The sequence below is a fragment of the Hyla sarda genome, chromosome 5, assembly GCF_029499605.1.
Source record: "Hyla sarda isolate aHylSar1 chromosome 5, aHylSar1.hap1, whole genome shotgun sequence".
NCBI classification, from domain to species: domain Eukaryota; kingdom Metazoa; phylum Chordata; class Amphibia; order Anura; family Hylidae; genus Hyla; species Hyla sarda.
Window position 1 is genome coordinate 170,100,407 of NC_079193.1, and position 14,437 is coordinate 170,114,843.

General features: G+C 43.2%; 1 protein-coding gene across 4 annotated transcripts in view; it reads left to right on the forward strand.

The window, feature by feature from the left end:
* FASTKD3 (FAST kinase domains 3) overlaps positions 1 to 12,734 on the forward strand; it is a 77,051-nt gene extending 64,317 nt beyond the window's left edge. For all 4 annotated transcript variants that reach the window (XM_056520721.1, XM_056520720.1, XM_056520718.1 and 1 more), the window contains 3 exons: positions 2,128 to 2,197; positions 4,584 to 4,698; positions 12,463 to 12,734. In XM_056520721.1, coding sequence (XP_056376696.1) covers positions 2,128 to 2,197; positions 4,584 to 4,698; positions 12,463 to 12,561 — 284 coding nt within the window. In that variant the 3' untranslated portion in view covers positions 12,562 to 12,734. The remainder of the gene's footprint in view (positions 1 to 2,127; positions 2,198 to 4,583; positions 4,699 to 12,462) is intronic.
* Positions 12,735 to 14,437: the final 1,703 nt, after the last annotated feature.

Genomic DNA, 14,437 nt, shown 5'->3' on the forward strand with positions numbered 1-14,437 from the left:
AGCATGAAAAATCGTGCTGAAAAACTCGGCTTATACTCGAGTATATACGGTACACAGTTTTTTGTTTTTGTTTTTAAATGGGAAAGGGGGGGGGGGTGATTCAAACTTATTACGGAAGGGGTTAAATGATCTTTATTCACTTTTTTTTTCACTTTTTTATTGCAATATTATAGCTCTCATAGGGGGCTATAACACTGCACACACTGATCTTTTACATTGATCAATGGTTTCTCATAGGAAACCATTGATCAATGATTCTGCCGCTTGACTGCTCATGCCTCGATCTCAGGCACTGAGCAGTCATTCGGCAATCGGACACCAGGAAGCAAGGTAAGGGACCCTCCTGCTGTCTCACAGCTGTTCAGGATGCCATGATTTTGGCACGGACATCCCGAACAGCCCCCTGAGCTAACCGGCAATGATTTACTTTCGCTTTAGACGCGGTGTTCAACTTTGAGCGCCGCGTCTAAAGGGTTTATAGCGCGTGGCACCGCGATCAGTGCATGCTATTAGCCATCAGTCCCGGCCGTTGTTAGAGGCCGGGCCTGACCCGCTATGGCCCCTGCCGTGGCCCCGCGTTATAGAACGGGAGCGGACTCATGACGTACCGGTACGTCATGGGTCCTTAACAGGTTAAAAAATCTCAATCCTTCCAGTACTTATCAGCTGCCGTATACTACAGAGGAAGTTGTATAGTTCTATTCTGTCCGACCACAGTGCTATCTGCTGACACCTCTGTCCATGTCAGGAACTGTCTGGAGCAGGAGAGGTTTGCTATGGGGATTTGCTCCTACTCTGGACAGTTTTTGTCTTCATAAGTGGGAAGTAATTACCGTGTTGCTTCCTTGGCAAGCAGCATAGAAGCAATTTATATATGATGATTTACAATGAACAGAGAATCAGTATGTTGGGTAAAGGAGTGATGATCTGCCGGTGGTGGGGGGGGAGTGACTGAATGAATGTTCACCCAAACTTAGCTCAGTATGTGGACTTGAACATCGATATACATTTTGACTACCAAATGGTCCATATACTATGTACCATATATACTCGAGTATAAGCCGACCCGAATATAAGCCGAGGCCCCTAATTTCACTCCAAAAAACCTAGGAATTTTTTTTGACTCAAGTATAAGCCTAGGGAGGGAAATATATCATCCCCCCCCCCACCCTGTCATCATCCATCATTCCCCCGTCATCATCCAGACCCCCCCGTCATCACCCCCTGTCAACCGCCCTCCCTGTCATCATTACCCCGTCATCATCACCCCCTGTCAATATCCCCCTGTCATCATACAGACCCCCTTTCATTGTGCACTCACCTCCCCAGTTGTTGCTCTCTCTGTTTTTTCCTGTTGCCTAGTAGCTGCAGGGACGTCCGCATACCGGTGGGGATGGCGAGCTGGTCCGAGCATTCATGCCAAAGCGCAGGGATGTCCGTGCGCAGCAGACATCCATTATGTCAGGGTCGTCCCTGCGTGGCAGCGTCAATGCAGCGTCACTAGTCCGGGGCCGGCCCAAAGCGGAAAATAGGGCCTCCCGACGAAGATGGACGGCCCGGATCGTCTCACCCTCCCACCGGAGTGCGGATGGTCCCTGCAGTGAAGATGGATGGCCCAGCCAAACCACCCAAACAAACCCCCCCACCACCCCCCACCGGTATGCCTGAAGAGATTTGAGTATAAGCCGAAGGGGGCGTTTTCAGTATGAAAAATCATGCTGATAAACCCGGCTTATACTCGAATATGTACAGTAAGTATATGTAATACCTCTTCATTTTTATCATAAATCTTGTTAATTTTTCATGTTCTTAAATAAATATAAATATATTTCCTAGTAGGACCACCCCATGAAACAAATGCTTTTTAGAAAACTTATTAGAGCAGTATTTAAATTTATTTAGCAATTCACATTTCCAGAAATTGTATTCATCTGTTAAATGTAGCAGCTGATTCACATTAGTTAATCTAGTTTGGTATCTAGTATCATTGTTATATGATAACCAAATGGAAATCGGTAAAAAAGTGTATAGATAATATGTAATCATAACCCCTCAAAACACGAATTACAGTCAAATGTAATAATATAGTCAATTTCAGTTTTTATTTTTATTTTCGATTATTATTAGATATAGAAATTGGCTTGGATGAAAATGGATTTGTTTTGCCACACTGCATTTTGAAGAAATCCAGTAAAAGGTAAGCATGCTGTGAAACATTTTAGCACAAATACGAAGCAGTTCTTTACTGTGCTATCTTTGCAATTATACTATTTGAAGGGATATTCTGCTTTAGAAACACAGATTGCTAAAATAATGTACAACTAACTGATGCAATTGAAGAAATCTCCAACATTTTTTCAGTACATCAAGGTGGTAAGCTCAAGGTGTATCATAGTTTTGCAGATATTAACAGTAGTAGGCTGTAGAAAAGCTGGCATATCAAAATATGATGTGACAAAGTACAAGGTGGTGTTATTTTGAGATTAAGATATAAGGGAGCATGGATCAGTGATAACCAGGAGGTTATGCCTATGTGCATGACCATTGATAACACTAGACCACTGTTCTATTTAGTTACCGTATTTATCAGGATATACCACGCACCGGCCTATAACACGCACCCTCATTTTAACAAGGATATTTGGGTAAAAAAAGTTTTTATCCATCGTAAAATGAGGGTGTGTGTGTGTGCACGTGTATACCCCGATACACCCCCAGGAAAGGCAGGGGGAGAGAGGCCGTCGCTGCCCGCTTCTCTCCCCCTGCCTTTCCTGGGGTCTAGATCCCTGCTGCCGCCGCTTCTCTCCCGCTGGCTGTCTGCGCCGCTGCCCGTTCTCTCCCCCTGACTATCGGTGCCGGCGACCCATTGCCGGCGCCGATAGCCAGGGGGAGAGAAGCGGCGCCGGCAATGGGGCAGCGGCGCCAACAGCCAAGGGGAGAGAAGGGGCAGCGGCACCCATTGCCGGCGCGGCTGCCTCCCCCCATCCCCGGTTGCATAATTACCTGTTGCCGGGGACGGGTCCGCGCTGCTTCAGGCCTCCCGTGTGCGTCCCCTGCGTCTATGCTATGCACTGCACGGCGCACTGACGTCATGCGCCGCGCCGTGCAGCGCATAGCAACGACGCAGGGGACGCACACCAGAGGCCTGAAGCAGCGCGGACCCGACCCCGGCAACAGGTAATTATGCAACCGGGGATGGGGGGAGGCAACGGGGCAGCGGCGCCGGCAATGGGTGCCGCTGCTCCTTCTCTCCCCCTGTTTGTCGGCGCCGCTGTCCCATTGCCGGCGCCGCTTCTCTCCCCCTGGCTATCGGCGCCGGCAATGGGGCGCCGGCACCGATAGTCAGGGGTAGAGAACGGGCAGCGGCGCCGATAGCCAGGGGGAGAGAAGGGCCGGCAGCAGGGCTCTAGACCCCAGGGCAGGCAGGGGCAGAGAAGCCGGCAGCGCTGGCTGTCTCTGCACCTGCAAAGCCGCTGCAGTTCATTGATTTAAAGCGCCTGCTTTAAATCATTGAACTGCAGCGGCTTATCGGCGTATAACACGCAGATAGACTTTAGGCTAAAAATTTTTGCCTAAAAAGTGCGTGTTATACGCCGATAAATACGGTACTTAATAGGATATCAGGAAGGTGAATTCGCTTTTATCATTCATCCTAAATAAAACAGAAGAAAGATTGTGAGATGTTGGTTAGTCAAGTTATAAAAGTTAAAGAATCAGTAGCATAATATTCATCTTCAGAACTCTTAGGCTAAGTTTCCACTTGGTTTTTTATCTGCCAGTTTTTGGAATACTGCCACTGCAGTTTTTGAGCCAAAGTCAGAAGTGTATTCAAAAGGAATAGGACATATAAAGGAAGGACTTACACTTCTCCTCCCTTATGGATCCACTTCTGACTTTGGCTCACAAACTGCAGTGGCAGATATCCAAAAACTGCCAGATAAAAAACCAAGTGGAAACTTAGCCTTAGGGCGGCTTCACATAATGGAATTTCCTGGCAGAATTCTGTTTGGAAATTCTACTTGAAAATTTTGGTGCAGCAGAGTCCCATTGAGGCAATTGGATTTTAATCCACAGTGCACACTGCGCAGTTTTCGAGGCGGACATTCCACCCGGAAAATCCCCATTGGCTTCACACTATGGAATCTCTGGCCAGGCGAAATCTGGTGGGATATTCCGAATGCATGCAGTGCACTTGATCTACAGAAATTGTTGGATTATATTGCACCCATAAGCTGTTGCGTCTTAAACAACGTTTGCACATGTCCTCACAAGAGCCTGAATTTGCTTAAATATCCTGACATACTATCCCATGGGAAGCTCTGCTGTTTTTTTGTTATATAGATGTGCACGTAGGCAAAAATAAAATAGTCAGGGCCCTAGGCCCTCTGTAACTTATTTCTTAGAAATTGACCTTAGTGTGTTTGACAAAGAATTATGTTAGAAGCTGCACTAGGTATAGGGACTGGTGGGAGGGATAAAAACATACAGCTTATTATTTTTGTTCAAGTGGTCAATAATAAATTTCCCCTTTTCAGTTTTCATTTTGACATTTTTAGTTTTTCTTTTTTCTTTTCTCTAAACAGAATAGCTCTATGCATTGATGATGAAAAAAGATTTTGCTCCAACAGCAATAATCTTCTCGGAAAAGAATGTATCAAACAAAGACACTTAAAATTACTTGGATATCATGTTGTACAGGTGGGTTCAATTCTTTAGCTCAAGCACTTGTATAGCACATTATACGTTTTTGTGGAATAGCTGGGCTGAAAAGGTACAAAAAAAACAAAACAGTACCTGTTGGAATCCCCCACTGCTGTCATTTCAGGAATGCCCAGTTCTGTCTGCTGACCATGTCTTGGTGACCTCTTGACACAATGAAGTGCCTGCTCAGTCTTTCTCAATGTCTCACAGCCTTTCTTGTGTTAAAAGGGAAGACCAAAAAGAATGGCAGCAATCAGGGATAGTCAGGGCTCAAGTCCTGCAGGAACGCGTGGGAACTGAGTTCCTGCACCTTTTCCACAGTAGGAACTCCGTTCCCGTTAGCAGGAGTCCTGCAGGACCAGATCATGAGTGGAAATCTTGGGTAAGTTCCCTCACCTCACCTGGGGATAGTGGGAGGTAATAGGATCAATGCTTGATTAAAGGAGCCCCAGTGTTCGGACCCCCCGCAATCAAACACCTCCTATCTTGAGGATAGGGGAGAAGTGTTTGTAACCCTGCAGATGTCCTTTAATCGCTCCCTGATGTCCCCATTCCCCTGTGTAGCCAGTCTGTGTGCATCATTGTCCATGGACACCTACACTACTACATTTACTATGTGTGTAATTCTCCACTTCATGCCATGCATGTGCAGGAAACTACATTTCCCTGTGCTTCTTGCATGCTCTGAGTCACTGCTGGGGGGAACCCGCCCACCCATTGTAACACAGTTCCTCTGTAAAAGTCACTAGACAGGAGGCCGGGCTCCACTGTGTGACATCAGAAGGGGACCTAGCTTGCAGTGAGATGGAGAGAAGACAAAAAAGACAGCACGGACGGCACAGTCTGATACTTCTGGTGGGTGAATGCATATTTACATCTCTGAACGACACAGCCTTGCCGTAATGTTGCATTTACAAGAAGGCATGTCTTGCCATCTTGTATTAAATGCAAGTAAAAAAGGCTAAAGTGGAGTCAAGACCTCAACCCCATTAAGATGCTGCAGTGGGATCTTAAGAAAGGTGTATGTAAACGAATACCCTTTAATGGTGCTTTGATTTAAAAATAAATACCAACTTGATATGTCATATCAAAAGCATTGATCAAATTATGTTATCTTGAAACATGACTTTATCACGACTGAATCTTTTTTTCTATCTATGGAATGACAAAGTGTTCAAAATATTTCTGTCGACTTGTGTATTAACTGTTGATGTTGAATTAATAAGTACAATTTCCCTTGACCTTTTACCTAATATGCAACTGCGTATCATTAAAAAGGGAAAGGGATGTGACTGTTTCTTCATGTCTCATCTCTATATGTTTTAATACAGTGGCACCAGATAAATAAAAGTTGCGCATTATATCATTGGCCAATGCAGATTTATCACCAGATAACACTCATTTATTCCTCCACACTCCGTGACTCCTCTTTAACCCACTGTAACCTTGTTTCTTCTGTTTTATTATATAGATTCCATTTCAGCCAGCCAGGTCTTTTGCAAACATTAACCCGGTTACTGCCCAATTGTTGTACATTTATTATTTTTAAGTCATATTAGGAAGAAATGTACAATTGCAGAAGCATCACATTTATTTTGCAATTTGCACAAAAAATGATGTACTGTACATGCCTAGCAACACATTTATTTAGTATTTTAGACTTCTTTTCAAGTACTTCTAAGGCTTGCAATTTTCTGTGACTTAAATCAGCTTATAGGTCTAAACTTAAAGGGGTATTCCAGGCCAAAACTTTTTTTATATATATATACTGGCTCCGGAAAGTTAAACAGATTTGTAACTTACTTCTATTAAAAAATCTTAATCCTTCCAATAGTTATTAGCTTCTGAAGTTGAGTTGTTGTTTTCTGTCTAACTGCTCTCTGATGACTCACGTCCCGGGAGCTGTGCAGTTCCTATGGGAATATTCTCCCATCATGCACAGCTCGCGGGACGTGCGTTCATCAATGAGCAGTTAGACAGAAAACTTCAGAAGCTAATAATTATTGGAAGGATTAAGATTTTTTAATAGAAGTAATTTGCAAATCTATTTAACTTTCTGGAGCCAGTTGATATATATAAAAAAAGGTTTTGCCTGGAATACCCCTTTAACCCCTTAACCCCTTAAGGACTCAGGGTTTTTCCGTTTTTGCACTTTCGTTTTTTCCTCCTTACCTTTTAAAAATCATAACCCTTTCAATTTTCCACCTAAAAATCCATATTATGGCTTATTTTTTGCGTCGCCAATTCTACTTTGCAGTGACATTAGTCATTTTACCCAAAAATGCACGGCGAAACGGAAAAAAAAATCATTGTGCGACAAAATCGAAAAAAAAAACGCCATTTTGTAACTTTTGGGGGCTTTCGTTTCTACGCAGTGCATATTTCGGTAAAAATTACACCTTATCATTATTCTGTAGGTCCATACGGTTAAAATGATACCCTACTTATATAGGTTTGATTTTGTCGCACTTCTGGAAAAAATCATAACTACATGCAGGAAAATTTATACGTTTAAAAATGTCATCTTCTGACCCCTATAACCCCTGTGATCAGCATTATCGGCGCTTGACTGCTCCTGCCTGGATCTCAGGCACGGAGCAGTCATTCGTCGATCGGACACCGGGGAGGCAGGTAAGAGCCCTCCCGGTGTCCGATCAGCTGTTCGGGACGCCGCGATTTCACCGCGGCGGTCCCGAACAGCCCGACTGAGCAGCCGGGTCACTTTCACTTTCACTTTAGAAGCGGCGGTCAGCTTTGACCGCCGCTTCTAAAGGGTTAATACCGCACATCGACGCGATCGGCGATGTGTGGTATTAGCCGCGGGTCCCGGCCGTTGATTAGCGCCGGGACCGACGCGATATGATGCGGGATCGCGGCGCGATCCCGCTTCATATCGCGGGAGCCGGCGCAGGACGTAAATATACGTCCTGCGTCGTTAAGGGGTTAAGGACCAGGCCATTTTACACCTTAAGGACCGGAGCGTTTTTTGCAATTCTGACCACTATCACTTTAAACATTAATAACTCTGGAATGCTTTTAGTTATCATTCTGATTCCGAGATTGTTTTTTCGTGACATATTCTACTTTAACTTAGTGGTAAAATTTTATGGTAACTTGCATCCTTTCTTGGTGAAAAATCCCCAAATTTGATGAAAAAAATGAAAATTTTGCATTTTTCTAACTTTGAAGCTCTCTGCTTGTAAGGAAAATGGATATTCCAAATATATTTTTTTTGGGTTCACATATACAATATGTCTACTTTATGTTTGCATCATAAAATTTATGAGTTTTTACTTTTGGAAGACACCAGAGGGCTTCAAAGTTCAGCAGCAATTTTCCGATTTTTCACAAAATTTTCAAACTCGCTATTTTTCAGGGACCAGTTCAGGTTTGAAGTGGATTTGAAGGGTCTTCATATTAGAAATACCCCATAAAAGACCCCATTATAAAAACTACACCCCCCAAAGTATTCAAAATGACATTCAATAAGTGTTTTAACCCTTTAGGTGTTTCACAGGAATAGCAGCAAAGTGAAGGAGAAAATTCAAAATCTTCATTTTTTACAATCGCATGTTCTTGTAGACCCAATTTTTGAATTTTTGCAAGGGGTAAAAAGGAGAAAATTTTTACTTGTATTTGAAACCCAATTTCTCTCGAGTAAGCACATACCTCATATGTCTATGTTAATTGTTCGGCGGGCGCAGTAGAGGGCTCAGAAGGGAAGGAGCGACAAATGGTTTTTGGGGGGCATGCCGCATTTAGGAAGCCCCTATGGTGCCAGGACAGCAAAAAAAAAACACATGGCATACCATTTTGGAAACTAGACCCCTCAGGGAACGTAACAAGGGGTAAAGTGAACCTTAATACCCTAAAGGTGATTCACGACTTTTGCATATGTAAAAAAAATATATATATTTTTTACCTAAAATGCTTGGTTTCCCAAAAATTTTACATTTTTAAAAAGGGTAATAGCAGAAAATACCCCCCAAAATTTGAAGCCCAATTTCTCCCGATACAGAAAACACCTCGCATGGGGGTGAAAAGTGCTCTGCTGGCGCACTACAGGTCTCAGAAGAGAAGGAGTCACATTTGGCTTTTTGAAAGCGAATTTTGCTCTGGGGGCATGCCGCATTTAGGAAGCCCCTATGGTGCCAGGACAGCAAAAAAAAAACACATGGCATACCATTTTGGAAACTAGACCCCTCGGGGAACGTAACAAGGGGTAGTTTGAACCTTAATACCCTACAGGTGTTTCACGACTTTTGCATATGTAAAAAAATATATATTTTTTTTACCTAAAATGCTTGTTTTGCCAAAAATTTTACATTTTTAAAAAAGGGTAATAGCAGAAAATACCCCCCAAAATTTGTTAGGCAATTTCACCCGAGTACGGCGAAACCCCATATGTGACCCTAAACTGTTGCCTTGAAATACGACAGGGCTCCAAAGTGAGAGCGCCATGCGCATTTGAGGCCTAAATTAGGGACTTGCATAGGGGTGGACATAGGGGTATTCTACGCCAGTGATTCCCAAACAGGGTGCCTCCAGCTGTTGTAAAACTCCCAGCATGCCTAGACAGTCAACGGCTATCTGGCAATACTGGGAGTAGTTGTTTTGCAACAGCTGGAGGCTCCGTTTTGGAAACAGTGGCGTACCAGACGTTTTTCATTTTTATTGGGGAGGGGGGCTGTGTAGGGGTATGTGTATATGTAGTGTTTTTTACTTTTTATTTTATTTTGTGTTAGTGTAGTGTTTTTAGGGTACAGTCGCACGGGCGGGGGTTCACAGTAGTTTCTCGCTGGCAGTTTGAGCTGCGGCAGAAATTTTGCCACACCTCAAACTTGCAGCCCGATACTTACTGTAATCCTCCGCCCATGTGAGTGTACCCTGTACATTCACATTGGGGGGGGGGGAACATCCAGCTGTTGCAAAACTACAACTCCCAGCATGTACGGTCTATCAGTGCATGCTGGGAGTTGTAGTTTTGCAACAGCTGGAGGCACACTGGTTGTGAAACACCGAGTTTGGTAACAAACTCAGTGTTTTGCAACCAGTGTGCCTTCAGCTGTTGCAAAAGCTACAACCCCCAGCATGTACGGACAGCGGAAGGGCATGCTGGGTGTTGTAGTTATGCAACAGCTGGAGGCATACTACTTTGGCTGGGGATGCTGGGGATTGTAGTTATGCAACAGCTGGAGACACACTGGTTTGCTACTTAACTCAGTGTGCCTTCAGCTGTTGCAAAACTACAACTCTCAGCAGTCACCGACAGCCAACGGGCATGCTGGGAGTTGTAGTTATGCAACCACCAGATGCACCACTACAACTCCCAGCATGCACTTTAGCTGATTGTGCAAGCTGGGAGTTGTAGTTACACAACAGCTGAAGGTACACTTTTCCATAGAAAGAATGTGCCTCCAGCTGTTGCAAAACTACAAGTCCCAGCATGCCCATAAGGGCCCCGATCAGCCAATAATTCAGGGTCACCGGGTCACTGGAGACCCGATTGACTCGGAATCCGCCGCAGATCGCTGGACTGAATTGTCCAGCGATCTGCGGCCATCGCCGATATGGGGGGTCATCATGACCCCCCTGGGCGATATGCCCCGATGCCTGCTGAACGATTTCAGCAGGCATCGGGGACCGGCTCCGCTCCAGATGGTTTCGGGGGGCCGGTAAAACACATGACGTTCTCATACGTCATGTGTCCTTAAGGACTCGGAAATGGAGACGTATGAGAACGTCATGTGTCCTTAAGGGGTTAAAGGGGCAATCCAGTAAATTAACCATATGTATTATCTGCGAGGAGAGGGGCACAGCAGAAAAAACAACCCTCTCTTACCTTCCCCGTTCCCACACTGCCGGCAGGGTTTGGTGACGTGACATCACACGGCTGCTCATTCAATCAGCGGCAGCATCATTGTCCTGCCTCAGCCGCTGATTGGATGACTGGCCATGTGACCTAAGGTCAGCAAACCCCAGAAGTGACTGACACAGGAAGTGAGTTAAGTGATTCCAGAGAGAGGGTTGTTGGATTTTTTTTTTGTTTGTTTTAGTTTTTACTGAACCCCTCCCTGAGTAAATATTATATAGGATTAATTCACCAGAGTACCCCTTTAAACTAGACAGTCTAAATCTGTACATCTAGTTAATCAAACAGCATCAGCCACTGTGATCAAATAAGACTATTTTTAGACAGTTTAGTCTGTGATTATTTAGCAGTTTTCTATCCTGAAGGTTTAAACTCTTCTTTGTTCTGTCTTTTATTTTATATCCAACAACCCCTTTAACAGCTGAACATTCTGGCTTGATGAAACATACCTTAAAGGGTTACTCTGTTGGAAACATCTTATCCCATATCCAAAGGATAGGGGACAAGATGTTAGATCGCAGGGGGTCCCACCACTGGGGACCCCCACGATCTCCGTGCTGGCAACGGCAGCATCCAGAACACGGAAGCTTGCAGCTGTCACGCCTCCTCCCATAGACAGGAATGGAGGGGGCGTGGCAGCTTGCATCGCCAGTCATGGGGCATGGAGTGGAGTTCGCTCTGTGCACCGAATGACAGGGGTGCCGCAGTGGAGATTGCGGGAGTCCCCATCGGCGGGACCCCCGCGATCTAACATCTTATCCCCTATGGTTTGGATAGGGGATAAGATGTTTCGGCGGAGTACCCCTTTAAACTTTGTTTGGTGTCATATCTGTGATTTTTTTTTTTTTACTACAGTGTAATATATATTGCACACAAATCTGAACTTCACATCATTGGGCCATACTGATAGCCACAAAAAATTATTACAAAAGTAATATTACAAAATAATCCTAATGTATTACCTTCCTATATATATTACTATATCTCTTCATAAAGCGTTTATGTTCTGTTAACACATTGTCACTTTGGGTTCAACATATTGGGGTTTATTTACTAATGTGATCCCGACTATTTTTTCTCGGGTTTTGCACCCAAATTGTGTCGCATGTAACGTTACATGCGACACAATTTGCGACCAAAAAAAAACAAACTCCATTTTACAAGAAAAACCCGAAAAGGGGTCATGGTCACTGGAAAAAGTGGGCGTGGTCCCAAAATATTTACTAAGGTTTCCACAGAAAATAAGGTGGATTTGAGCTGGGAAAAACCTGACAAGATCGTAACAGGTGTAAAAAAAAAAAGCAAAACGTTAGGAAAAGTGCAAAATGTAGGGAAACCTTGGGGAAATACCTTGGGAAAATACCTGTTGAAAATCAAAACCCACAAAGAAACTCCACTCCACTCTTAGTAAATAAACCCCAAGGTAAATAAACCTTAGAAATGTTCTACAGAGCTCCAATTTCCCTACACAGTCCAGTTAAATAAAGTTAAAGTAAAGTTAAATAAAATTCCAGCTTGTTGCAGTAACTACAAGGATAGGTCAAGAAGCTTATTCCATAATGATTTATTATTGAGATCAATATACTGTATACATCATACGTGGTTAACTCCTTATCTTCTCCTAATAGGGGTTACAGGCAGACAGAATTTATCATTGATGGGATTTACAGGGGATGCAGGGGATTTGGAGATCTGCTTCAGAAAAAGAGAGCTGGTACTGCTTTAAAGGGATTACTCTAATCAGCTCAGAATTTTGGACTTATGAAGCTAAAAAATAAATGCTGAAAAGTGAACATTCTCTTTTAAACATCTATATCTTGTTAGACGTAGAGCTATTTTTGTTTCAGGTAAAATTACGGTATTTATAGCAACTCTGTTTTCCATTTCAGATACCATTTTATGAAATCCATAACTTGCACATCGATGAAGAAATTGTTGAATATCTTCACAAGAAGATATTTCCACATTCATACAGAATGAAATGGTAATACATACAAAGAAACCACATATGGACTTATCTAGAATTTTGATTTTACAAATAGAATAAATACATACAAAAATGTTTACTAAATGTTTTTGTAAATATTTCCAGATTTAAAAATCTGTTGTTGAAATTGTGATTCTGGATTAAAATGAAACCATTAATAAAGGATCTTGCACTATAAAACAGTAGTACTTTGGTATCAAAATAATCTTGCAATGTGTATGTTTGAAAAAAGAATATAATGGGCACCACTGCATACATAAAAAATGCATGTACAGTATCCTGCAGAAAAAATACTAAATATCCCCTTCTTAGGTTTATATTCCTCCTAAATCTACAGTACTGTAGTAACACCCTTTCCATGGCACCACTCAAAAGCCTTAACCCCTTAAGGACCTGGGGTTTTTCCGTTTTTGCATTTTTGTTTTTTCCTCCTTGCCTTTAAAAAATCATAACTCTTACAATTTTGCACCTAAAAATCCATATGATGGCTTATTTTTTGCGCCACCAATTCTACTTTGTAATGATGTCAGTCATTTTACCCAAAAAATCGACCCGCTATGGCCACGCCATAGCCCCGCGTTGTAGATCAGGAGCGGACTCATAACGTACGCGTACGTCATGGGTCCTTAAGAGGTTAAAGGGGTATTCCAGGAAAAATATATATATATCAACTGGCTCCAGAAAGTTAAACAGATTTGTAAATTACTTCGATTAAAAAATCTTAATCCTTTCAATAATTTTCAGCTGCTGAAGTTGAGTTGTTGTGTTCTGTCTGGCAGCAGTTCTCTCTGCTGACATCTCTGCTTGTCTCAGGAACTGCACAGAGTAGAAGAGGTTTGCTATGGAAATTTGCTTCTACTCTGGACAGTTCCCGAGACAGGTGTCATCAGAGAGCACTTAGACAGAAAAGAACAACTCAACTTCAGCATCTCATAAGTTCTGAAAGGATTAAGATTTTTTAATAGAAGTAATTTACAAATCTGTTTAACTTTCTGGAGCCAGTTGATATAAAAAAAAAGTTTTTTCCCTGGATAACCCCTTCAATTCCAATTCATATTCCTCTTAGAACTGAAATTAGACTGGTTGAATGAATTCACATTTGCACCAACAAATCCTTCCATAGCATAATGTAATGTAAATAAGTATACTCTTAGTTCCGTTGTATGGCTAAGCTTCAGTGGGTGGGTGCAGCATAACCACGCTCACCTGGAGTCCATGTGACTTATAACATACTAGCTGAGTACCCGGCGTTGCCCTGTTTTTCCTTCCTAATCCTTGTTGGGGAGGAAAATAAACAAAGGAGGAAGCTTTTGACTTCATATCCCGTCCTCATATATTGTTGTCATATCCCAACCTCATATCCTGTCATCATATCCCAACCTCATATCCCATCCTCACATCTCGTCCTCATATCCCGAACTCTTATCCCAACCTCCTATCCAGTACTCCTATCCCGACCTCCTATCCCATCCTCCTATCCCGACCTCCTATCCCTAACTCCTATCCTGTCCTCCTATCCTGTCCTCCTATCTCGACCTCCTATCTCAACCTCCTATCCCGTCCTCCTATCCCATCCTCCTTTCTCAACCCCCTATCCTGTCCTCCTATCTCCACCTCTTATCCCGACCTCCTATCTCCACCTTTTATCCTGACCTCCTATCCTGACCTCCTATCCCGTCTTCCTATCCTGACCTCCTATCCCGACCTCCTATCCTGACCTCCTATCTCAACCTCTTATCTCGACTTCTTATCCCGTCCTCCTATGTTGACCTCCTATCTTGACCTCCTATCTTGACCTCTTATCTCGACCTCTTATCCCATCATCCTATCCCGTCCTCCTATGTTGACCTCCTATCTCGACCTCCTATCCCATCCTC